Here is a 25,878-nt window from a genome sequence, read left to right on the forward strand (position 1 = left end):
AAGAGAGCAGGGCAGAAAGAGAAGAGAAGGGCAGAAAGAAAGATAAGAGAGCAGGGCAGAAAGATAAGAGAGCAGGGCAGAAAGAGAACATGGCAGAAAGAGAAGAGAAGTGAGCAGGGCAGAAAGAGAAGAGAAGAGAGGAGGGCAGAAAGATAAGAGAAGAGAGCAGGGCAGAAAGATAACATGGCAGAAAGAGAAGAGAGGAGGGCAGAAAGATAAGAGAAGAGAGCAGGGCAGAAAGATAACATGGCAGAAAGAGAAGAGAGCAGGGCAGAAAGAGAAGAGAGCAGGGCAGAAAGAGAACATGGCAGAAAGAGAAGAGAAGAGAGCAGGGCAGAAAGAGAAGAGAAGAGAGCAGGGCAGAAAGAGAACATGGCAGAAAGAGAAGAGAAGAGAGCAGGGCAGAAAGAGAAGAGAGCAGGGCAGAAAGAGAACGTGGCAGAAAGAGAAGAAAAGAGAGCAGGGCAGAAAGAGAAGAGAAGAGAGCAGGGCAGAAAGAGAACATGGCAGAAAGAGAAGAGAAGAGAGAGAAGAGAAGGGCAGAAAGAGAAGAGAGCAGGGCAGAAAGAGAAGATGGCAGAAAGAGAAGAAAAGAGAGCAGGCAGAAAGAGAAGAGAAGAAAGCAGGGCAGAAAGAGAAGAGAAGGAAGCAGAAAGAGAAGAGAAGAGAGCAGAAAGAGAAGAGAAGGCAGAAAGCAGAAAAGAGAAGAGAGCATGGCAGAAAGAGAAGAGAGCAGGGCAGAAAGAGAAGAGAAGAGAGCAGGGCAGAAAGAGAAGAGAAGAGAGCAGGGCAGAAAGATAAGAGAAGAGAGCAGGGCAGAAAAGAGAAGAGAGCAGGGCAGAAAGAGAAGAGAGCAGGGCAGAAAGAGAAGAGAAGAGAGCAGGGCAGAAAGAGAAGAGAGCAGGGCAGAAAGAGAAGAGAAGAGAGCAGGGCAGAAAGATAACATGGCAGAAAGAGAAGAGAAGAGAGCAGGGCAGAAAGAGAAGAGAGCAGGGCAGAAAGAGAACATGGCAGAAAGAGAAGAAAAGAGAGCAGGGCAGAAAGAGAAGAGAAGAGAGCAGGGCAGAAAGAGAACATGGCAGAAAGAGAAGAGAAGAGAGCAGGGCAGAAAGAGAAGAGAGCAGGGCAGAAAGAGAACATGGCAGAAAGAGAAGAAAAGAGAGCATGGCAGAAAGAGAAGAGAAGAAAGCAGGGCAGAAAGAGAAGAGAAGGAAGCAGAAAGAGAAGAGAAGAGAGCAGAAAGAGAAGAGAAGGAAGCAGAAAGAGAAGAGAGCATGGCAGAAAGAGAAGAGAGCAGGGCAGAAAGAGAAGAGAAGAGAGCAGGGCAGAAAGAGAAGAGAAGAGAGCAGGGCAGAAAGAGAAGAGAAGAGAGCATGGCAGAAAGAGAAGAGAGAGAGCATGGCAGAAAGAGAAGAGAAGAGAGCATGGCAGAAAGAGAAGAGAGCAGGGCAGAAAGAGAAGAGAGCAGGGCAGAAAGAGAAGAGAGCAGGGCAGAAAGAGAAGAGAGCAGGGCAGAAAGAGAAGAGAGCATGGCAGAAAGAGAAGAGAAGAGAGCAGGGCAGAAAGAGAAGAGAAGAGAGCATGGCAGAAAGAGAAGAGAGCAGGGCAGAAAGAGAAGAGAAGAAAGAGAAGAGAAGAAAGCAGAAAGAGAAGAGAGCATGGCAGAAAGAGAAGAGAGCAGAGAAAGAGAAGAGAGCAGAGAAAGAGAAGAGAGCATGGCAGAAAGAGAAGAGAGCATGGCAGAAAGAGAAGAGAGCATGGCAGAAAGAGAAGAGAGCATGGCAGAAAGAGAAGAGAGCATGGCAGAAAGAGAAGAGAAGAAAGCAGAAAGAGAAGAGAGCATGGCAGAAAGAGAAGAGAGCAGGGCAGAGAAGAAAAGAGAAAGAGAAGAGAGCAGGGCAGAAAGAGAAGAGAGCATGGCAGAAAGAGAAGAGAGCATGGCAGAAAGAGAAGAGAGCATGGCAGAAAGAGAAGAGAAGAGATGGCAGAAAGAGAAGAGAGCATGGCAGAAAGAGAAGAGAAGAGGGCAGAAAGAGAAGAGAAGAGAAAGAGAAGAGAAGAAAGAGAAGAGAAGGAGCATGCAGAAAGAGAAGAGAGCAGGGCAGAAAGAGAAGAGAAGAGAAAAGAGAAGAGAGCAGAGAAAGAGAAGAGAAGAGAGCATGGCAGAAAGAGAAGAGAAGAAAGCAGAAAGAGAAGAGAAGAGAGCAGGGCAGAAAGAGAAGAGAAGGAGCAGGGCAGAAAGAGAAGAGAAGAGAGCAGGGCAGAAAGAGAAGAGAAGAGAGCATGGCAGAAAGAGAAGAGAGCATGGCAGAAAGAAAGAGAAGAGAGCATGGCAGAAAGAGAAGAGAGCATGGCAGAAAGAGAAGAGAGCAGGGCAGAAAGAGAAGAGAGCAGGGCAGAAAGAGAAGAGAAGAGAAGAGAAGAGAAGAGAAAGAGAGCATGGCAGAAAGAGAAGAGAAGCATGGCAGAAAGAGAAAGAGAAGAGCAGCAGGAGAGAAAGAGAAGAGAGCAGGGCAGAAAGAGAAGAGAAGAGAGCAGGGCAGAAAGAGAAGAGAAGAGAGCATGGAAAGAGAAAGAGAAGAAAGAAGAGAGCATGGCAGAAAGAGAAGAGAAGAGAAGAGAGCAGGGCAGAAAGAGAAGAGAGAAGAAGAGAAGGGCAGAAAGAGAAGAGAGCAGGGCAGAAAGAGAAGAGAAGAGAGCAGGGCAGAAAGAGAAGAGAAGAGAGCAGGGCAGAAAGAGAAGAGAGCAGGGCAGAAAGAGAAGAGAGCAGGGCAGAAAGAGAAGAGAGCATGGCAGAAAGAGAAGAGAGCATGGCAGAAAGAGAAGAGAGCATGGCAGAAAGAGAAGAGAGCATGGCAGAAAGAGAAGAGAGCATGGCAGAAAGAGAAGAGAGCATGGCAGAAAGAGAAGAGAGCATGGCAGAAAGAGAAGAGAAGCAGGGCAGAAAGAGAAGAGAGCAGGGCAGAAAGAGAAGAGAGCAGGCAGAAAGAGAAGAGAGCAGGGCAGAAAGAGAAGAGAAGAGAGCAGGGCAGAAAGAGAAGAGAAGAGAGCAGAAAGAGCAGAAAGAGAAGAGAAGAGAGCAGAAAGAGCAGAAAGAAAAGAGAAGAGAGCAGGGCAGAAAGAGAAGAGAGAGAGCAGAAAGAGAAGAGAGCAGAAAGAGAAGAGAGCATGGCAGAAAGAGAAGAGAGCAGGGCAGAAAGAGAAGAGAGCAGGGCAGAAAGAGAAGAGAGCATGGCAGAAAGAGAAGAGAGCAGGGCAGAAAGAGAAGAGAAGAGAGCATGGCAGAAAGAGAAGAGAGCAGGGCAGAAAGAGAAGAGAAGAGAGCATGGCAGAAAGAGAAGAGAGCATGGCAGAAAGAGAAGAGAGCAGGGCAGAAAGAGAAGAGAAGAGAGCAGAGAAGGAGAAAGAAAGAGAAGAGAGCAGGGCAGAAAGAGAAGAGAGCAGGGCAGAAAGAGAAGAGAGAGAGAAGAGAGCATGCAGAAAGAGAAGAGAAGAGAGAAGAGAAAGAGAAGAGAGCAGGGCAGAAAGAGAAGAGAGCAGGGCAGAAAGAGAAGAGAGCAGGGCAGAAAGAGAAGAGAGCAGGGCAGAAAGAGAAGAGAGCAGGGCAGAAAGAGAAGAGAAGAGAGCAGGGCAGAAAGAGAAGAGAAGAGAGCAGGGCAGAAAGAGAAGAGAAGAGAAGAGAAAGAGAAAGAGAAGAGAGCATGGCAGAAAGAGAAGAGAGCAGGGCAGAAAGAAAGAGAAGAGAGCAGGGCAGAAAGAGAAGAGAAGAGAGAAGAGAGCATGGCAGAAAGAGAAGAGAGCAGGGCAGAAAGAGAAGAGAGAGCATGGCAGAAAGAGAAGAGAAGAGAGCAGAAAGAGAAGAAAGAGAAAGAGAAGAGAGCATGGCAGAAAGAGAAGAGAGCATGGCAGAAAGAGAAGAGAAGAGAGCAGAAGAAAGAGAAGAGAGAGAATGGAAAGAAAGAGAAGAGAGCATGGCAGAAAGAGAAGAGAAGAGAGCATGGCAGAAAGAGAAGAGAAGAGAGCATGGCAGAAAGAGAAGAGAAGAAGAGAAAGCATGGCAGAAAGAGAAGAGAAGAGAGCAGAAAGGCAGAAAGAGAAGAGAAGAGAGCATGGCAGAAAGAGAAGAGAGAGCATGGCAGAAAGAGAAGAGAAGAGAGATGGAGAAGAGAGCAGAAAGAGAAGAGAAGAGAGCAGGGCAGAAAGAGAAGAGAAAGAGAAGAGAGCAGGGCAGAAAGAGAACATGGCAGAAAGAGCAGAAAGAGAAGAGAAGAGAGCAGGAGCAAGAAAGAGAAGAGAAGAGAGCAGGGCAGAAAGAGAAGAGAAGAGAGCAGGGCAGAAAGAGAAGAGAGCATGGCAGAAAGAGAAGAGAAGAGAGAAAGAGAAGAAGAGAGCAGGGCAGAAAGAGAAGAGAGCAGGGCAGAAAGAGAAGAGAGAGAGAAAGAGAAGAGAGCAGGGCAGAAAGAGAAGAGAGCAGGGCAGAAAGAGAAGAGAGCAGGGCAGAAAGAGAAGAGAGCATGGCAGAAAGAGAAGAGAAGAGAGCAGGGCAGAAAGAGAAGAGAAGAGAGCAGGGCAGAAAGAGAAGAGAGCATGGCAGAAAGAGAAGAGAAGAGAGCAGGGCAGAAAGAGAAGAGAGCAGGGCAGAAAGAGAAGAGAGCAGAAAGAGAAGAGAAGAGAGCAGGGCAGAAAGAGAAGAGAAGAGAGCAGGCAGAAAGAGAACATGGCAGAAAGAGAAGAGAAGAGAGCAGGGCAGAAAGAGAAGAGAGCAGGAGAAGAGAGCAGAAAGAGAAGAGAGCAGAAAGAGAAGAGAAAGAGAAGCAAGAGAGCAGGGCAGAAAGAGAAGAGAAGAGGGCAGAAAGAGAAGAGAGCAGAAGAAAGAGAAGAGAAGAAAGCAGAAAGAGAAGAGAAGAGAAAGAGAAGAGAAGAAAGCAGAAAAGAGAAGAGAGCATGGCAGAAAGAGAAGAGAGCATGGCAGAAAGAGAAGAGAGCAGGGCAGAAAGAGAAGAGAAGAGAGCAGAAAGAGAAGAGAGCAGAAAAGAGAAGAGAGCAGGGCAGAAAGAGAAGAGAGCATGGCAGAAAGAGAAGAGAGCAGGGCAGAAAGAGAAGAGAAAGAGAAGGGCAGAAAGAGAAGAGAAGAGAAGAATGGCAGAAAGAGAAGAGAGCAGGCAGAAAGAGAAGAGAAGAGCAGGCAGAAAGAGAAGAGAAGAGAGCATGGCAGAAAGAGAAGAGAGCAGAGAAAGCAGAAGAAAGAGAAGAGAAGAGAAGAGAAAGAGAAGAGAGCATGGCAGAAAGAGAAGAGAAGAGAGCATGGCAGAAAGAGAAGAGAAGAGAGCATGGCAGAAAGAGAAGAGAAGAGAGCATGGCAGAAAGAGAAGAGAGCATGGCAGAAAGAGAAGAGAAGAGAGCAGGCAGAAAGAGAAGAGAGCATGGCAGAAAGAGAAGAGAGCATGGCAGAAAGAGAAGAGAGCATGGCAGAAAGAGAAGAGAGCATGGCAGAAAGAGAAGAGAGCAGGGCAGAAAGAGAAGAGAGCAGGCAGAAAGAGAAGAGAGAAAGAGAAGGCAGAAAGAGAAGAGAAGAAAGCAGGGCAGAAGAGAAGAGAAGAAGAGAAGCAGGGCAGAAAGAGAACATGAGCAGAAAGAGAAGAGAAGAGAGCAGGGCAGAAAGAGAAGAGAAAGAGAAGAGCAGGCAGAAAGAGAAGAGAAGAGAGCAGGGAGAAAGAGAAGATGAGCAGAAAGAGAAAGAGAAGAGAGCAGGGCAGAAAGAGAAGAGAAGAGAGCAGGGCAGAAAGATAAGAGAAGAGAGCAGGGCAGAAAGAGAAGAGAGCAGGGCAGAAAGAGAAGAGAAGAAAGAGAAGAGAAAGAGAAGAGAGCAGGGCAGAAAGAGAAGAGAGCAGGGCAGAAAGAGAAGAGAGCAGGGCAAGAAAGAGAAGAAAGAGAAGAGAAGAGAAGAGCAGGGCAGAAAGAGAAGAGAAAGAGCAGGGCAGAAAGAGAAGAGAAGGGCAGAAAGAGAAGAGAGAGAAAGAGAAGAGAGCATGGCAGAAAGAGAAGAGAGCAGGGCAGAAAGAGAAGAGAGATGGCAGAAAGAGAAGAGAGCAGGGCAGAAAGAGAAGAGAAGAAAGAGAAGAGAAGCAGGGCAGAAAGAGGAGAGATGGCAGAAAGAGAAAAGAGAAGAGAGCAGGAGAAGAGAGCAGAAAGAGAAGAGAGCAGGCAGAAAGAGAAGAGAGCATGGCAGAAAGAGAAGAGAGCAGGGCAGAAAGAGAAGAGAAGAGAGCAGGGCAGAAAGAGAGAGAAGAAAGCAGGGCAGAAAGAGAAGAGAAGAGAGCAGGGCAGAAAGAGAAGAGAGCAGGGCAGAAAGAGAAGAGAGCATGGCAGAAAGAGAAGAGAAGAGAGCAGGGCAGAAAGAGAAGAGAAGAAAGCAGGGCAGAAAGAGAAGAGAAGGAAAAGAGAAGAGAGCAGAGAAGAGAAGAGCAGGGCAGAAAGAGAAGAGAGCAGGAAAGCAGAAAGAGAAGAGAGCAGGGCAGAAAGAGAAGAGAGCAGGGCAGAAAGAGAAGAGAGCAGGGCAGAAAGAAGAGAAGAGAGCAGGGCAGAAAGAGAAGAGAGAGAGCAGGGCAGAAAGAGAAGAGAAGAGAGCATGGCAGAAAGAGAAGAGAGCAGGGCAGAAAGAGAAGAGAGCAGGGCAGAAAGAGAAGAGAGCAGGGCAGAAAGAGAAGAGAGCAGGGCAGAAAGAGAAGAGAGCAGGGCAGAAAGAGAAGAGAGCAGGGCAGAAAGAGAAGAGAGCATGGCAGAAAGAGAAGAGAAGAGAGCAGGGCAGAAAGAGAAGAGAGCAGGGCAGAAAGAGAAGAGAAGCAGCATGGCAGAAAGAGAAGAGAGAAGAGAGCAGGGCAGAAAGAGAAAGAGAAGAGAAAGAGAAGAGAAGAAGAAAGCAGAAAGAGAAGAGAGCAAGAAAGAGAAGAGAAGAGAAGAAAGAAAGAGAAGAGAAGAGAGCATGGCAGAAAGAGAAGAGAGCATGGCAGAAAGAGAAGAGAGCATGGCAGAAAGAGAAGAGAGCATGGCAGAAAGAGAAGAGAGCATGGCAGAAAGAGAAGAGAGCATGGCAGAAAGAGAAGAGAGCATGGCAGAAAGAGAAGAGAGCATGGCAGAAAGAGAAGAGAAGAAAGCAGAAAGAGAAGAGAGCATGGCAGAAAGAGAAGAGAGCAGGGCAGAAAGAGAAGAGAAGAAAGAGAAGAGAGCAGGGCAGAAAGAGAAGAGAAGAGAGCAGGGCAGAAAGAGAAGAGAGCATGGCAGAAAGAGAAGAGAGCATGGCAGAAAGAGAAGAGAGCATGGCAGAAAGAGAAGAGAGCATGGCAGAAAGAGAAGAGAAGCAGGGCAGAAAGAGAAGAGAAGAAAGCAGAAAGAGAAGAGAGCAGGGCAGAAAGAGAAGAGAAGAGAAGAGGGCAGAAAGAGAAGAGAAGAGAAGAGGGCAGAAAGAGAAGAGAAGAGAGCAGAGGGCAGAAAGAGAAGAGAATGAGAAAGAGAAGAGAGCATGGCAGAAAGAGAAGAGAGCATGAAAGAGAGAAGAGAGCAGGCAGAAAGAGAAGAGAGCATGAGAAAGAGAAGAGCAGGGCAGAAAGAGAAGAAAGAGAAAGGAGCAGGGCAGAAAGAGAAGAGAAAGAGAGAGAGCAGAGAAGAGAAGAGAAGAGAGCAGGGCAGAAAGAGAAGAGAAGAGAGCAGGGCAGAAAGAGAAGAGAGCAGAGAAGAGAAGAGAGCAGGGCAGAAAGAGCAGAAAGAGAAGAGAAGAGAGCAGGGCAGAAAGAGAAGAGAGCAGGGCAGAAAGAGAAGAGAGCAGGCAGAAAGAGAAGAGAGCAGGGCAGAAAGAGAAGAGAAAGAGAAGAGAAAGCAGAAAGAGAAGAGAGCATGGCAGAAAGAGAAGAGAGCATGGCAGAAAGAGAAGAGAAGAGAGAGCAGGGCAGAAAGAGAAGAGAGCATGGCAGAGAAGAGAGCAGAAGAAAGAGAAGAGAAGAGAGCATGGCAGAAAGAGAAGAGAGCATGGCAGAAAGAGAAGAGAGAGAGCAGGGCAGAAAGAGAAGAGAGCATGGCAGAAAGAGAAGAGAAGCAAGGCAGAAAGAGAAGAGAAGAGAGGCAGAAAGAGAAGAGAGCAGAAAGAGAAGAGAGCAGGGCAGAAAGAGAAGAGAAAGAAAGAGAGCATGGCAGAAAGAGAAGAGCATGGCAGAAAGAGAAGAGAGCATGGCAGAAAGAGAAGAGAGCATGGCAGAAAGAGAGAAGAGAGCATGGCAGAAAGAGAAGAGAGCATGGCAGAAAGAGAAGAGAGCATGGCAGAAAGAGAAGAGAGCATGGCAGAAAGAGAAGAAGAGGCAGAAAGAGAAGAGAGCAGGCAGAAAGAGAAGAGAGCATGGCAGAAAGAGAAGAGAAGAGAGCAGGGCAGAAAGAGAAGAGAAGAGAGCAGGGCAGAAAGAGAGAGAGCAGGGCAGAAAGAAAGAAGAGAAGAAAGCAGGGCAGAAAGAGAAGAGAAGGCAGAAAGAGAAGAGAGCAGGGCAGAAAGAGAAGAGAGCAGGGCAGAAAGAGAAGAGAGAAGCATGGCAGAAAGAGAAGAGAGCAGGGCAGAAAGAGAAGAGAGCAGGGCAGAAAGAGAAGAGAAGAGAGCAGGAAGAGAAGAAAGCAGAAAGAGAAGAGAAGAGCATGGCAGAAAGAGAAGAGAGAAAGAGAAGAGCATGGCAGAAAGAGAAGAGAGCATGGCAGAAAGAGAAGAGAAGAGAGCAGAAAGGCAGAAAGAAGAGAGCAGGGCAGAAAGAGAAGAGAAGAAAGCAGGGCAGAAAGAGAAGAGAAGAGAGCATGAAGAAAGAGAAGAAGAGAGCATGGCAGAAAGAGAAGAGAGCATGGCAGAAAGAGAAGAGAGAGAAAGAGAAGAGAGCATGGCAGAAAGAGAAGAGAAGAGAGCAGAAGGCAGAAAGAGAACAGGCAGAAAGAGAAGAGAAGAGAGCAGGGCAGAAAGAGAAGAAGAGAGCAGGGCAGAAAGAGAACATGGCAGAAAGAGAAAGAAAGAGAGCAGGGCAGAAAGAGAAGAGAAGAGAAGCAGGGCAGAAAGAGAAGAGAAGGAAGCAGAAAGAGAAGAGAAGAGAGCAGGGCAAAGAAAGAGAAGAGAGCAGGGCAGAAAGAGAAGAGAGCATGGCAGAAAGAGAAGAGAGCAGGGCAGAAAGAGAAAAGAAGAGAGAAAGAGAAGAGAAGAGAGCAGAAAGAAAGAGAAGAGAAGAGAGCAGGGCAGAAAGAGAAGAGAAGAGAAAGAGCAGGGCAGAAAGAGAAGAGAGAGAGCAGGGCAGAAAGAGAAGAAAGAGAGCATGGCAGAAAGAGAAGAGAGCATGGCAGAAAGAGAAGAGAGCAGCAGGGCAGAGAAGAGAAAGAGAGCAGGGCAGAAAGAGAAGAGAGCAGGGCAGAAAGAGAAGAGAGCAGGGCAGAAAGAGAAGAGAGAGAGCATGGCAGAAAGAGAAGAGAAAGAGAAGAGCATGGCAGAAAGAGAAGAGAGCAGGGCAGAAAGAGAAGAGAAGAGAAAGAGAAGAGAAAGAAAGAGAAGAGAAGAGAGCATGGCAGAAAGAGAAGAGAGCATGGCAGAAAGAAAGAAAGAGAAGAGAGCATGGCAGAAAGAGAAGAGAGCATGGCAGAAAGAGAAGAGAGCATGGCAGAAAGAGAAGAGAGCATGGCAGAAAGAGAAGAGAGAGGCAGAAAGAGAAGAGAAGAATGGCAGAAAGAGAAGAGAGCATGGCAGAAAGAGAAGAGAGCATGGCAGAAAGAGAAGAGAGCAGGCAGAAAGAGAAGAGAAGAAAGAAGAGAAGAGAGCATGGCAGAAAGAGAAGAGAGCATGGCAGAAAGAGAAGAGAGCAGGGCAGAAAGAGAAAGAGAAGCAGAGAAAGAAAGGAAGAAAGAGAAGAGAGCAGAGCATGGCAGAAAGAGAAGAGAGCATGGCAGAAAGAGAAGAGAGCATGGCAGAAAGAGAAGAGAGCATGGCAGAAAGAGAAGAGAGCATGGCAGAAAGAGAAGAGAGCAGCAGAAAGAGAAGAAAGAGAAGAGAAGAGAAGAGAGCAGGGCAGAAAGAGAAGAGAAGAGAGCAGAAAGAAGAGAAGAAAGAGAAAGAGAAGAGAAGAGAGCAGAAAGAAAGAGAAGAGAAGAGAGCAGAAAGAGAAGAGAAGAGAAGGCAGAAAGAGAAGAGAGCAGGGCAGAAAGAGAAGAGAGCATGGCAGAAAGAGAAGAGAAGAAGAAAGAGAAAGAGAAGAGAAGAGAGCATGGCAGAAAGAGAAGAGAAGAGAGCAGGGCAGAAAGAGAAGAGAAGAGGGCAGAAAGAGAAGAGAAGGGAGCAGGGCAGAAAGAGAAGAGAAGGGAGCAGGGCAGAAAGAGAAGAGAAGGGAGCAGGGCAGAAAGAGAAGAGAAGGGAGCAGGGCAGAGAGAAGAGAAGAGAGCAGGGCAGAAAGAGAAGAGAAGGGAGCAGGGCAGAAAGAGAAGAGAAGGAGAGCAGAAAGAGAAGAGAAGAGGAGCAGGGCAGAAAGAGAAGAGAGCAGAAAGAAAGAGAAGGAGCAGAAAAGAGAGAAGAGAAGAGAGCAGGGCAGAAAGAGAAGAGAGCATGGCAGAAAGAGAAGAGAGCAGGGCAGAAAGAGAAGAGAAGAGAGCAGGGCAGAAAGAGAAGAGAAGAGAGCAGGGCAGAAAGAGAAGAGAAGAGAGCAGGGCAGAAAGAGAAGAGAGCAGGCAGAAAGAGAAGAGAAGAGAGCATGGCAGAAAGAGAAGAGAGCATGGCAGAAAGAGAAGAGAGCAGGCAGAAAGAAGAAGAGCAAAGCAGAAAGAGAAGAGAGCATGGCAGAAAGAGAAGAGAAGAGAGCAGGCAGAAAGAGAAGAGAAGCATGGCAGAAAGAGAAGAGAAGAGAGCATGGCAGAAAGAGAAGAGAGCATGGCAGAAAGAGAAGAGAGCAGAGAAAGAAGAAAGAGAGCAGGGCAGAAAGAAGAGAGAGAGAGAGCAGAGAGAAAGAGAAGAGAAGAGAGCAGGGCAGAAAGAGAAGAGAAGAGAGGCAGAAAGAGAGAAGAGCATGGCAGAAAGAAAGAGAAGAGAGCAGGCAAGAAAGAGAAGAGAGCAGGGCAGAAAGAGAAGAGAAGAGAGCAGGGCAGAAAGAGAAGAGAGCAGGGCAGAAAGAGAAGAGAAGAGAGCATGGCAGAAAGAGAAGAGAGCAGGGCAGAAAGAGAAGAGAGCAGGGCAGAAAGAGAAGAGAAGGGAGCAGGGCAGAAAGAGAAGAGAGCATGGCAAAAAGAGAAGCATGGCAGAAAGAGAAGAGAATGGCAGAAAGAGAAGAGAGCATGGCAGAAAGAGAAGAGAAGAGAGCATGGCAGAAAGAGAAGAGAAGAGAAAGAGAAGAGAGCAGGGCAGAAAGCAGAAAGAGAAGAGAAGAGAGAAGAGAGCAGGGCAGAAAGAGAAGAGAAGAGAAAGAGAAGAAAGCATGGCAGAAAGAGAAGAGAAGAGAGCAGAAAGAGAAGAGAGCAGAGGCAGAAAGAGAAGAGAAGAGAGCATGGCAGAAAGAGAAGAAAGAGAAGAGAGCATGGCAGAAAGAGAAGAGAAGAGAGCATGGCAGAAAGAGAAGAGAAGAGAGCATGGCAGAAAGAGAAGAGAAGAGAGCATGGCAGAAAGAGAAGAGAAGAGAGCATGGCAGAAAGAGAAGAGAAGAGAGCATGGCAGAAAGAGAAGAGAAGAGAGCATGGCAGAAAGAGAAGAGAGCATGGCAGAAAGAGAAGAGAAGAGAGCATGGCAGAAAGAGAAGAGAGCATGGCAGAAAGAGAAGAGAGCATGGCAGAAAGAGAAGAGAGCATGGCAGAAAGAGAAGAGAGCATGGCAGAAAGAGAAGAGAGCATGGCAGAAAGAGAAGAGAGCATGGCAGAAAGAGAAGAGAGCAGGAAAGAGAAGAGAGCAGAAAGAGAAGAGAAGAGCAGGGCAGAAAGAAAGAGAAGAGAAGAAAGAGAAGAGAGCAGGGCAGAAAGAGAAGAGAGCAGAAAGCAGAAGAAAGAGAAGAGAGCAGGGCAGAAAGAGAAGAGAAGAGAGCATGGCAGAAAGAGAAGAGAGCATGGCAGAAAGAGAAGAGAGCAGGGCAGAAAGAGAAGAGAAGGGAGCAGGGCAGAAAGAGAAGAGAAGAGAGCATGGCAGAAAGAGAAGGGAAGAGAGCATGGCAGAAAGAGAAGAGAGCATGGCAGAAAGAGAAGAGAGAGGCAGAAAGAGAAGAGAGCATGGCAGAAAGAGAAGAGAGCATGGCAGAAAAAGAAGAGAAGAGAGCAGGGCAGAAAGAGAAGAGAAGAGAGCAGGGCAGAAAGAGAAGAGAAGAGAGCAGGGCAGAAAGAGAAGAGAGCAGGGCAGAAAGAGAAGAGAAGAGAGCAGGGCAGAAAGAGAAGAGAGCAGGGCAGAAAGAGAGAAGAAAGAGAAGAGAAGAGCAGGGCAGAAAGAGAAGAGAGCATGGCAGAAAGAGAAAGAGAGCATGGCAGAAAGAGAAGAGAAGAGAGCATGGCAGAAAGAGAAGAGAGCATGGCAGAAAGAGAAGAGAGCAGGGCAGAAAGAGAAGAGAAGCAGGGCAGAAAGAGAAGAGAAGCAGGGCAGAAAGAGAAGAGAGCAGGGCAGAAAGAGAAGAGAGCATGGCAGAAAGAGAAGAGAGCATGGCAGAAAGAGAAGAGAAGAGAGCAGAAAGAGAAGAGAAGAGAGCAGGGCAGAAAGAGAAGAGAAGGGAGCAGGGCAGAAAGAGAAGGGAAGAGAGCATGGCAGAAAGAGAAGAGAAGAGAGCATGGCAGAAAGAGAAGAGAAGAGAGCATGGCAGAAAGAGAAGAGAGAGAGCATGGCAGAAAGAGAAGAGAGAAGAGAGAAGAGGCAGAAAGAGAAGATAAGAGAGCAGGGCAGAAAGAGAAGAGAGCAGGGCAGAAAGAGAAGAGAGCAGGGCAGAAAGAAAGAAGAGAGCATGGCAGAAAGAGAAGAGAGCATGGCAGAAAGAGAAGAGAAGCATGGCAGAAAGAGAAGAGAGCATGGCAGAAAGAGAAGAGAGCATGGCAGAAAGAGAAGAGAGCATGGCAGAAAGAGAAGAGAGCATGGCAGAAAGAGAAGAGAAGAGAGCAGAAAGAGAAGAGAGCAGGGCAGAAAGAGAAGAGAGCAGGGCAGAAAGAGAAGAGAGCATGGCAGAAAGAGAAGAGAGCAGGGCAGAAAGAGAAGAGAGCAGGGCAGAAAGAGAAGAGAGCAGGGCAGAAAGAGAAGAGAAGAGAGCATGGCAGAAAGAGAAGAGAAGAGAGCAAGGCAGAAAGAGAAGAGAGCAGGGCAGAAAGAGAAGAGAGCATGGCAGAAAGAGAAGAGAGCAGGGCAGAAAGAGAGAAGAGAGCAGGGACAGAAAGAGAAGAGAGCATGGCAGAAAGAAGAAGCAGAGAGGGAAAGAGAAGAGAGCAGAAAGAGAAGAAGAGCAGGGCAGAAAGAGAAGAGAAGGGAGCAGGGCAGAAAGAGAAGAGAAGAGAGCAGGGCAGAAAGAGAAGAGAAGGGAGCAGGGCAGAAAGAGAAGAGAAGGGAGCAGGGCAGAAAGAGAAGAGAGCAGGGCAGAAAGAGAAGAGAAGAGAGCAGGGCAGAAAGAGAAGAGAGAGCAGGGCAGAAAGAGAAGAGAGCATGGCAGAAAGAGAAGAGAGCAGGGCAGAAAGAGAAGAGAAGAAAGCAGGGCAGAAAGAGAAGAGAAGAGAGCAGGGCAGAAAGAGAAGAGAAGAAAGCAGGGCAGAAAGAGAAGAGAAGAGAGCAGGGCAGAAAGAGAAGAGAAGAGAGCAGGGCAGAAAGAGAAGAGAAGAGAGCATGGCAGAAAGAGAAGAGAGCAGGGCAGAAAGAGAAGAGAAGAGAGCAGGGCAGAAAGAGAAGAGAAGGGAGCAGGGCAGAAAGAGAAGGAAAGAGAGCATGGCAGAAAGAGAAGAGAAGAGAGCATGGCAGAAAGAGAAGAGAAGAGAGCATGGCAGAAAGAGAAGAGAAGAGAGCATGGCAGAAAGAGAAGAGAAGAGAGCAGGGCAGAAAGAGAAGAGAAGAGAGCAGGGCAGAAAGAGAAGAGAAGAGAGCATGGCAGAAAGAGAAGAGAAGAGAGCATGGCAGAAAGAGAAGAGAAGAGAGCAGGCAGAAAGAGAAGAGAAGAGAGCATGGCAGAAAGAGAAGAGAAGAGAGCATGGCAGAAAGAGAAGAGAAGAGAGCATGGCAGAAAGAGAAGAGAGCATGGCAGAAAGAGAAGAGAGCATGGCAGAAAGAGAAGAGAAGAGAGCATGGCAGAAAGAGAAGAGAGCATGGCAGAAAGAGAGCAGAGAAAGAGAAGAGAGCATGGCAGAAAGAGAAGAGAGCATGGCAGAAAGAGAAGAGAGCATGGCAGAAAGAGAAGAGAGCATGGCAGAAAGAGAAGAGAGCATGGCAGAAAGAGAAGAGAGCAGGGCAGAAAGAGAAGAGAGCAGGGCAGAAAGAAAGAGAAGAGAAGAAAGGGCAGAAAGAGAAGAGAAGAGAGAGAGAGGCAGAAAGAGAAGAGAAGAGAGCAGGGCAGAAAGAGAAGAGAGCAGGGCAGAAAGAGAAGAGAAGAGAGCATGGCAGAAAGAGAAGAGAGCATGGCAGAAAGAGAAGAGAGCAGGGCAGAAAGAGAAGAGAGCAGGGCAGAAAGAGAAGAGGCAGAAAGAGAAGAGAAGAGAGCAGGAAGCAGAAAGAGAAGAGAAGAGAGCAGAAAGCAGAAAGAGAAGAGAGCATGGCAGAAAGAGAAGAAGAGAGCATGGCAGAAAGAAAGAGAAGAGAGCAGGGCAGAAAGAGAAGAGAAGAGAGCAGGGAGAAAGAGAAGAGAAGAGAGCAGGGCAGAAAGAGAAGAGAAGAGAAGGAAGCAGAAAGAGAAGAGAAGAGAGCATGGCAGAAAGAGAAGAGAGCATGGCAGAAAGAGAAGAGAGCAGGGCAGAAAGAGAAGAGAGCATGGCAGAAAGAGAAGAGAGCATGGCAGAAAGAGAAGAGCATGGCAGAAAGAGAAGAGCATGGCAGAAAGAGAAGAGAGCATGGCAGAAAGAGAAGAGAGCATGGCAGAAAGAGAAGAGAGCATGGCAGAAAGAGAAGAGAGCATGGCAGAAAGAGAAGAGAGCATGGCAGAAAGAGAAGAGAGCATGGCAGAAAGAGAAGAGAGCATGGCAGAAAGAGAAGAGAGCATGGCAGAAAGAGAAGAGAGCAGGGCAGAAAGAGAAGAGAAGAGAGCAGGGCAGAAAGAGAAGAGAAGAGAGCATGGCAGAAAGAGAAGGGAAGAGAGCATGGCAGAAAGAGAAGAGAAGAGAGCATGGCAGAAAGAGAAGAGAGCATGGCAGAAAGAGAAGAGAAGAGAGCAGGGCAGAAAGAGAAGAGAAGAGAGCAGGGCAGAAAGAGAAGAGAGCAGGAAAGAGAAGAGAGCAGAAAGAGAAGAGAGCATGGCAGAAAGAGAAGAGAGCATGGCAGAAAGAGAAGAGAGCATGGCAGAAAGAGAAGAGAGCATGGCAGAAAGAGAAGAGAGCATGGCAGAAAGAGAAGAAGAGAGCATGGCAGAAAGAGAAGAGAGCATGGCAGAAAGCATGGCAGAGAAAGAGAAGAGAAGGCATGGCAGAAAGAGAAGAGAGCATGGCAGAAAGAGAAGAGAGCAGGGCAGAAAGAGAAGAGAGCAGGGCAGAAAGAGAAGAGAGCAGGGCAGAAAGAGAAGAGAGCAGGGCAGAAAGAGAAGAGAGCATGGCAGAAAGAGAAAGAGAGAGCAGGGCAGAAAGAGAAGAGAGCAGGGCAGAAAGAGAAAGAGAGCAGGGCAGAAAGAGAAGAGAGCATGGCAGAAAGAGAAAGAGAGCATGGCAGAAAGAGAAGAGAGCATGGCAGAAAGAGAAGAGAGCAGGGCAGAAAGAGAGAGAGAGAAAGAGAGAGGCAGAGAAGAGAAGAGAGCAGGGCAGAAAGAGAAGAGAGCAGGGCAGAAAGAGAAGAGAGCAGGGCAGAAAGAGAAGAGAGCAGGGCAGAAAGACAGACCGACACAATCACAGACATGGAGAAAGAAAGGAATGACGCCCGGCGGGGCTGGAAACGAACCTCGGATGTAGCGCTCACCTTCTGGTGGCTGCTGTTGCTCGAGCTGCTTCCGTCGCTTAGCTTCCTGTATAGGGTTCTCATACTGGGTCTTCCTGTTGATGTGACTGAGAGAGGGAGGCAGAGACAGAGAGATGGAGGACAAAGACACAGGAACGTAGAAAGATAATTCATTGGAGTCAGCAAAAGAAAAAAAAGAACAAGGGGGATGATGACAGGAAATACATGTGTATGAGACAAAGAATAGAAGTCAAAAAAAGGTGAGGCAAGGGATGGAGAGGGAGAAAGAGATACAGAGAGGCAGTAGTGAGGGATGGAGAGGGAGAAAGAGATACAGAGAGGCAGTAGTGAGGGATGGAGCGGGAGATACGAAGAGACAGTAGTGAGGGATGGAGAGGGAGAAAGAGATACAGAGAGACAGTAGTGAGGGATGGAGAGGGAGAAAGAGATAGAGAGAGACAGTAGTGAGGGATGGAGAGGGAGAAAGAGATAGAGAGAGGCAGTAGTGAGGGATGGAGAGGGAGAAAGAGATACAGAGAGGCAGTAGTGAGGGATGGAGAGGGAGAAAGAGATACAGAGAGGCAGTAGTGAGGGATGGAGAGGGAGAAAGAGATAGAGAGAGACAGTAGTGAGGGATGGAGAGGGAGAAAGAGATAGAGAGAGACAGTAGTGAGGGATGGAGCGGGAGATACAGAGAGACAGTAGTGAGGGATGGAGAGGGAGAAAGAGATACAGAGAGACAGTAGTGAGGGATGGAGAGGGAGATACAGAGAGACAGTAGTGAGGGATGGAGAGGGAGAAAGAGATACAGAGAGGCAGTAGTGAGGGATGGAGAGGGAGAAAGAGATACAGAGAGGCAGTAGTGAGGGATGGAGAGGGAGAAAGAGATACAGAGAGACAGTAGTGGAGAGGGAGAAAGAGAGTGAGGATGGAGAGGGAGAAAGAGATACAGAGAGGCAGTAGTGAGGGATGGAGAGGGAGAAAGAGATACAGAGAGACAGTAGTGAGGGATGGAGAGGGAGATACAAAGAGGCAGTAGTGAGGGATGGAGAGGGAGAAAGAGATACAGAGAGATAGTAGTGAGGGATGGAGAGGGAGATACAAAGAGGCAGTAGTGAGGGATGGAGAGGGAGATACAAAGAGGCAGTAGTGAGGGATGGAGAGGGAGAAAGAGATACAGAGAGATAGTAGTGAGGGATGGAGAGGGAGATACAAAGAGGCAGTAGTGAGGGATGGAGAGGGAGATACAAAGAGGCAGTAGTGAGGGATGGAGAGGGAGAAAGAGATACAGAGAGACAGTAGTGAGGGATGGAGAGGGAGAAAGAGATACAGAGAGGCAGTAGTGAGGGATGGAGAGGGAGAAAGAGATACAGAGAGATAGTAGTGAGGGATGGAGAGGGAGAAAGAGATACAGAGAGGCAGTAGTGAGGGATGGAGAGGGAGAAAGAGATACAGAGAGATAGTAGTGAGGGATGGAGAGGGAGATACAAAGAGGCAGTAGTGAGGGATGGAGAGGGAGATACAAAGAGGCAGTAGTGAGGGATGGAGAGGGAGAAAGAGATACAGAGAGGCAGTAGTGAGGGATGGAGAGGGAGAAAGAGATACAGAGAGGCAGTAGTGAGGGATGGAGAGGGAGAAAGAGATACAGAGAGATAGTAGTGAGGGATGGAGAGGGAGATACAAAGAGGCAGTAGTGAGGGATGGAGAGGGAGATACAAAGAGGCAGTAGTGAGGGATGGAGAGGGAGATACAGAGAGGCAGTAGTGAGGGATGGAGAGGGAGATACAGAGAGGCAGTAGTGAGGGATGGAGAGGGAGAAAGAGATACAGAGAGACAGTAGTGAGGGATGGAGAGGGAGAAAGAGATACAGAGAGGCAGTAGTGAGGGATGGAGAAAGAGATACAGAGAGGCAGTAGTGAAGGATGGAGAAAGAGATACAGAGAGGCAGTAGTGAGGGATGGAGAAAGAGATACAGAGAGGCAGTAGTGAAGGATGGAGAAAGAGATACAGAGAGATAGTAGTGAGGGATGGAGAGGGAGAAAGAGATACAGAGAGGCAGTAGTGAAGGATGGAGAAAGAGATACAGAGAGATAGTAGTGAGGGATGGAGAGGGAGAAAGAGATACAGAGAGGCAGTAGTGAGGGATGGAGAAAGAGATACAGAGAGGCAGTAGTGAGGGATGGAGAGGGAGATACAAAGAGGCAGTAGTGAGGGATGGAGAGGGAGAAAGAGATACAGAGAGACAGTAGTGAGGGATGGAGAGGGAGAAAGAGATACAGAGAGACATTAGTGAGGGATGGAGAGGGAGAAAGAAATACAGAGAGGCAGTAGTGAGGGATGGAGAGGGAGAAAGAGATAGAGAGGCAGTAGTGAGGGATGGAGAGGGAGAAAGAGATACAGAGAGACAGTAGTGAGGGATGGAGAGGGAGAAAGAGATACAGAGGCAGTAGTGAGGGATGGAGAGGGAGATACAGAGAGACAGTAGTGAGGGATGGAGAGGGAGAAAGAGATACAGAGAGACAGTAGTGAGGGATGGAGAGGGAGAAAGAGATACAGAGAGACAGTAGTGAGGGATGGAGAGGGAGAAAGAGATACAGAGGCAGTAGTGAGGGATGGAGAGGGAGATACAGAGAGACAGTAGTGAGGGATGGAGAGGGAGAAAGAGATACAGAGAGACAGTAGTGAGGGATGGAGAGGGAGAAAGAGATACAGAGAGACAGTAGTGAGGGATGGAGAGGGAGAAAGAGATACAGAGAGGCAGTAGTGAGGGATGGAGAGGGAGAAAGAGATAGAGAGACAGTAGTGAGGGATGGAGAGGGAGAAAGAGATACAGAGAGACAGTAGTGAGGGATGGAGAGGGAGAAAGAGATACAGAGAGGCAGTAGTGAGGGATGGAGAGGGAGAAAGAGATACAGAGAGATAGTAGTGAGGGATGGAGAGGGAGAAAGAGATACAGAGAGATAGTAGTGAGGGATGGAGAGGGAGATACAAAGAGGCAGTAGTGAGGGATGGAGAGGGAGATACAAAGAGGCAGTAGTGAGGGATGGAGAGGGAGAAAGAGATACAGAGAGATAGTAGTGAGGGATGGAGAAAGGAGATACAAAGAGGCAGTAGTGAGGGATGGAGAGGGAGATACAAAGAGGCAGTAGTGAGGGATGGAGAGGGAGAAAGAGATACAGAGAGGCAGTAGTGAGGGATGGAGAGGGAGAAAGAGATACAGAGAGGCAGTAGTGAGGGATGGAGAGGGAGAAAGAGATACAGAGAGATAGTAGTGAGGGATGGAGAGGGAGAAAGAGATACAGAGAGGCAGTAGTGAGGGATGGAGAGGGAGAAAGAGATACAGAGAGATAGTAGTGAGGGATGGAGAGGGAGATACAAAGAGGCAGTAGTGAGGGATGGAGAGGGAGATACAAAGAGGCAGTAGTGAGGGATGGAGAGGGAGAAAGAGATACAGAGAGGCAGTAGTGAGGGATGGAGAGGGAGAAAGAGATACAGAGAGGCAGTAGTGAGGGATGGAGAGGGAGAAAGAGATACAGAGAGATAGTAGTGAGGGATGGAGAGGGAGATACAAAGAGGCAGTAGTGAGGGATGGAGAGGGAGATACAAAGAGGCAGTAGTGAGGGATGGAGAGGGAGATACAGAGAGGCAGTAGTGAGGGATGGAGAGGGAGATACAGAGAGGCAGTAGTGAGGGATGGAGAGGGAGAAAGAGATACAGAGAGACAGTAGTGAGGGATGGAGAGGGAGAAAGAGATACAGAGAGGCAGTAGTGAGGGATGGAGAAAGAGATACAGAGAGGCAGTAGTGAAGGATGGAGAAAGAGATACAGAGAGGCAGTAGTGAGGGATGGAGAAAGAGATACAGAGAGGCAGTAGTGAAGGATGGAGAAAGAGATACAGAGAGATAGTAGTGAGGGATGGAGAGGGAGAAAGAGATACAGAGAGGCAGTAGTGAAGGATGGAGAAAGAGATACAGAGAGATAGTAGTGAGGGATGGAGAGGGAGAAAGAGATACAGAGAGGCAGTAGTGAGGGATGGAGAAAGAGATACAGAGAGGCAGTAGTGAGGGATGGAGAGGGAGATAGAAAGAGGCAGTAGTGAGGGATGGAGAGGGAGAAAGAGATACAGAGAGACAGTAGTGAGGGATGGAGAGGGAGAAAGAGATACAGAGAGACATTAGTGAGGGATGGAGAGGGAGAAAGAAATACAGAGAGGCAGTAGTGAGGGATGGAGAGGGAGAAAGAGATAGAGAGGCAGTAGTGAGGGATGGAGAGGGAGAAAGAGATACAGAGAGACAGTAGTGAGGGATGGAGAGGGAGAAAGAGATACAGAGGCAGTAGTGAGGGATGGAGCGGGAGATACAGAGAGACAGTAGTGAGGGATGGAGAGGGAGAAAGAGATACAGAGAGACAGTAGTGAGGGATGGAGAGGGAGAAAGAGATACAGAGAGACAGTAGTGAGGGATGGAGAGGGAGAAAGAGATAGAGAGGCAGTAGTGAGGGATGGAGAGGGAGAAAGAGATAGAGAGAGACAGTAGTGAGGGATGGAGAGGGAGAAAGAGATAGAGAGACAGTAGTGAGGGATGGAGAGGGAGAAAGAGATAGAGAGGCAGTAGTGAGGGATGGAGAGGGAGAAAGAGATAGAGAGGCAGTAGTGAGGGATGGAGAGGGAGAAAGAGATAGAGAGGCAGTAGTGAGGGAGTTAACACAACACACAATTAGAAAAAAAAGTCTCTGGTGGCCAATGCTCCAGGAGCCAGGGCTTAAGTCAGGGAAGTCAAGTCTGGTACAGACAGTGCTCTGTTGGAGCCGACGAGACAGAGACGATGAGGCCTGAATATCAACCGCATCACACAATCACAAAAGAACACTGCTTCAGGAGGTTAACAGCACCACCAAAACACGTCATACCACAAACCCAGCAGGGAATTAGGAGAGCAGTACACCGCACCGTAAGGAAATTACACTTCAAACAGTACAGAAACATGCTGGGAAATTATGCAGTAAACAGGAAAAGAATAGGAATAATATATATTGAAAAATCTCAGACAAAAAAAAAAACTGTGCCCCTGCCTCTAAGGTATTGCTTTGAACAACATCAAAACATATGAATGCATTCATATTAATGCACAGGCCCAAGGGTCTCCCAGTAGATGAGAAATTACATGTTTCTAAATGATCATGACAGCAACAAAAGGCCTATTTTTACAATAACAGACTAGACCAAAATAACAGCCGTCTGGTATACTTCATTTGATGTTGTTCTGCATATTCTGGGCCACTGCCCAGTGTCAAATGCTTCTGAATGTACAGTACAGTGAGGTAGTGAGACATGCAACAGATACATCCGGAGGTGTGTGTCACTACTTACTCCACATAGTAAAGCCCGTAGACTGGGTCCTCTATTTTCTCCCAGCCTGTTGGCAGCTCTGGATGGGACATAGAGAGAGGTGGAAAAGGCAGCATGTTAGAGATGATGTCGTAAAGACCTTTTCCTTCCACACACGGCCTGTCAGTCATCTGGGAGCCTGAACAACACTAGAGGCTGTCTGGACCTGGCTCCTGGCAGGACACGGCTGACATTTAACACATCAGATAAAGAACTACAGGGGGGGCTTTGACCAATCACGATCAACCCCGCGCACAGATGGAGAAGAGGAGCTGGTGGTAAGGGGGTGGCGGTCTAAATGCGGACAGGGTTTCAATTGTGGTTTGCAGTTTAAAAATGTCACGGTGAAGAAATGTTTTCTTATTGTTCATGGCAGTAAGGGAATCGGATGTATAACGCGACTGACACCCTTGATGAAGTGTGTATAGAATGGTATTCTGTGTTGTCCTTGATTGGTTTACCACTGTCTATGTCACATGGCATTGGAGACCGTCACCAACTGGATGTCCTTGATCCTGTATTACTCACTGTGGTCGAATTCATTAAGGATGCATCCTCCCCAAGAAGCCTTTCTTTCAGACACACACACGTTTATCTGCCCTGACATCAATGCTGAGTGTGGCCTGACAACACAGCCAAAAATCAGGACTGACTGGATCTAGATATGGACTACTCAGCTGCTACATTGATACAGTCTCAGTATGTCTCAGTATACAGTGTGATTAAAACATCGGAGACAGAGCTAGCTACTAGCTACTGTACTAATGGCTATGAAGGCAGCAGGTAGCCTAACGGTTAGAGCGTCGGGCCAGTAACCGAAAGGTCGCCGGTTTGACTCCCCGGGACGACTAAGTGAAAATTCTGTTGATGTTCCCCTTGAGCAAGGCACTTAACCCGAATTTCTCATGTAAGTCCAGTGTCTGCTAATTGACTAAAATGCTAAATGTATAGAGACATGTCAGAGGGCTGTAATTGGTGTCTGTGACTGACTGACTCTGCTGGCATTATCCCCAGTTACCTCAGTCTGTATTCTGACGAGTGGTGTACACTCACTACTCCTCAACCAGCTTTAGTGGATGTGGAGGCAAGGAATTAAGGGGGTGGTGTGTTTGGATCGTTCACAGTACACAGACTAGGGAAACAGTCAACCTTGAGCCAGTAGCACCTGACTGTGAAGTCTAATCACTCACCTTATTTCACACCAGAGTGGCTGTATTCCTGAAAGAGATCTGTCTGTGTGATATTATCGCTAGACGCCAGAGCCCTCATGTCACGACTGGCCTTGCTGATACGGAGTGGCTGCAGTGGGACGAATCTGACACGTATCCAAAAGAGCTCCCCCGCTCCATGTTCCCCGGTCAACGCCCACGCACACTCCAGCTCAAGGGGGACTCGGGTGACAAATTGCCTATTAAACTGTTTGCATCTCATTCGGTCTTCCTGACTATTTGATTTCTCCTGAGCGAGGGGTTGCACTTACCGGGGACATACATCTGCTGTCCTATACACAACTGGAGTAATTGCCTTTTTCTCCATGTATCGGATTTCACAATCGATACATATTGACTGTGTTCATCCAATCTGAGCAGTGGTATGAAGAAGGGATGCTGCTGTTCACAACATGGAGGAGAACATCTCAGAGGCAAATCACTGGTCTAGGATCAGCTTACCCTCACTTACCTCAGACCTAACCTTAACCCAGGGGTGCACGACTCCTTGGCAATTAATCGATCAACTGATATCACTGATTGACCTGGTATTGCACACACCTGTTTCCCCAGTCCAAATCAATCTCTGGGCTCTATTTTCGGCTGGCTGCTGAGGCGCAATAGTCAAACGCACCTTAGTTTGCAATGTCGTCATGTAAAAACTGGTGCACTGGCATTGTCCACCCTTTGCACCAGGTTTGGCAATTTACCTGTCTAACATCAGCTTGCTGGCGCTGAGGTGTGGAAATATTATAGGTGTGTACTTAAAAAAGTGCGCCAGTATGCCAACTTCAGTCATCGCAACTAAAGGACCAAAAGATGGTCCTAACGTAAAGCAATTGGTTGTGGAATAGATTTTTCCAGCGGAGGCGCACACACACTAGCCTTATGTACGTCACCAATGTTTTATTAAAGGCCCATTGCAGTTCAAATGGTTTTATATTTCATATTGTACAACAGCTGATGGAACTAACACTGCAAATGTGTGAAAAAAATATGATCCGTGTTATTTCCTGATAGTTGCTGGGTGAGAATACAATATACACATCTTCTAATCAGTTGGTTTGCATGGGCGACATCACCATGCGGTAAGTTGATTGGTTAATAGACCAATAACAAAGAGAGTTCCAAACCTCCCTGCCAACAACAGCTAGACCACTTCCAGGAAATCCTAGCAAAATTGTTGCTTGAGAAATAGTTGACTAAAAAGCTACCTTTTCCCATTTTAATGGAAACCTGTTACAGCAGTGTACTTGTTACCCAGAAAGGAATTAATATTGATATGAAAACAGCTGCATTTGGGCCTTTAAACATGATTTTTGTCCAGCTTCAGTGAAAAGTTTGGACTCAGCCTTTTTAGGAATATCAAGTTATTTAAAAAGACTGCTTATTGTTTTTAGTTGATCATTTTGTATAAAAAAAAACGCATCTCCTACTTTCGTTCAGTCAAATCGCGTGAATTCTGATCATTGTCTGTGGCGCTGAATCTGCTTGTAGGATATATTTGCCTGTTTGTTCACCTTTCACGTGGCAAAGTCACTACTGGCCACATCAACAGTGATGGTAGGATCTATCTGTCCATCTATATTTTGGAGCAGTATAATGGTGACTGGACATTCCAGATTTTTCTTTATTTTGGATCTTTTTCCAGCTTTTGAGAAAAGTTTGGATGCGCGTAACAACCGTCCATAGTCTACGCGGTCTTAGGCATAATATTATATGAGCACGGGGAGCAATTATGGTGCCCGTAACTATATTTAGACAGCCTTTTTAGGTCTTATCAATAGGAAATGTAATGTTGGTTATTGACGACGTTTGGCATGTCCATGGCTCAGATGATGCATTTTACAGTAGTCCTCTATCAATGTGAATACTATGTTAACAATATATTTCCACATTGAAAACATACAATCACTTAGAACAATGTAGACTGCAAACATGTTCAACATATTGAGCAAATATGGGATAGGCTGATATTACTTTATTTTGTTTCTGTCGGCTATTTAACAAACTAGGCTAGAACGGACTAACATTGGAATTGGCGTTTGATGACAACATAATACATAAAAGACCGTACATTCACAACTTGAAGCAACCACATATTTACCACGGAGCACGTTCTGAACAGCCAGTGAGGGGGTCAAGCCCCGACACACCATCTTGTTTATTCATCAGAACTCAGGTGTTTCCGCTCCTGCGGCTAGAATTCTGGTTGTGAAAATAGCTAAAATATTTCTGATAGCCCCACCAATCTATAGCACTAACATCAGTCCTAAGACTTACCAATGCGTTAGATTTGTTCAAAAAAGAGCCATCTGATTAACAGCCTAGAACAAACATCTTCAGACACGGATGACTCTCGAGAACTTTGACTGTTCACCGATCCATTCACCATTGAAATAAAATAGTAGGCAGCAGTTATCAGAGCCCATCTCAGAGCCATGGCTGTTAGCCTCCCTCTGGCTCCAGAGACTGATGGACCGGCAGACAGTGGTGGGTAAAGTGCTCTCTGTTATAATATGAGCAACAGTGGATGGAATGATGGGGCTTGAGAGTGAGAGGTCCATTTGAATGAGAGGCCCATTAGGAAATGATCATCACGCCAATGTGCCCCTCGTGAATGGTTCTCTCTGTGTTGCTGCATGCTGGCTGGCCGGGCCAGTACAGTACCAACTGCCTGATCAGCAGACACACAGGAACGTAGATGAACGCACACACGTCTTTCACAGCCCAGGTGTTATAAAGCGTTTGATTACATGTTTACACCCCCTAAGCCGAAAGGGAGAGGTGTTATGCGCTGCAATAAGACAGTTTTCCCATAATACACAGCAGGGGAGAGGGGAGACAGCCCTACCTAGCTCACTGTCCATCTCTTCTGTGTGTACCCCTTCTTCTCCAGGAGAACACCAGCAGACCATGGGTGGAGGAACCAGGGGAGGAGAGGAGAGTGAGAGGGGGGAGAGAAAGAGAGTGAGAGCAGCAGAGGGTTAGTGATTGATTTTGAATTTAAGCCTCAAGCAAGCCGAGAGAGCAGCAACACTTGGCTCCATACACTGTAAAAACCATAATGTGTCATGACTGCTAACCGTGACTAATTAGCTCAAATGGTTTGTAAGGTGTAAATCTATACTAAATCCCTACATGCATCATGACAATAGTTCATCACTCTATATTAGCCACAGTCTGTTAAGCACAAAGAACATATCTCTGAAGAGCTTTCT

At 47.2% G+C, this 25,878-nt stretch overlaps 1 protein-coding gene across 1 annotated transcript in view; it reads right to left on the minus strand.

Moving 5' to 3' along the window:
• Nucleotides 1-25,878, minus strand: part of magi1b (membrane associated guanylate kinase, WW and PDZ domain containing 1b) — a 216,373-nt gene that overhangs the window by 38,868 nt on the left and 151,627 nt on the right. The window contains 3 exon segments of the mRNA XM_046342648.1: nt 16,067-16,170; nt 21,432-21,489; nt 25,512-25,547. Coding sequence (XP_046198604.1) covers nt 16,067-16,170; nt 21,432-21,489; nt 25,512-25,547 — 198 coding nt within the window.

This window comes from Oncorhynchus gorbuscha, linkage group LG03 (genome assembly GCF_021184085.1).
Source record: "Oncorhynchus gorbuscha isolate QuinsamMale2020 ecotype Even-year linkage group LG03, OgorEven_v1.0, whole genome shotgun sequence".
Lineage (NCBI taxonomy): Eukaryota > Metazoa > Chordata > Actinopteri > Salmoniformes > Salmonidae > Oncorhynchus > Oncorhynchus gorbuscha.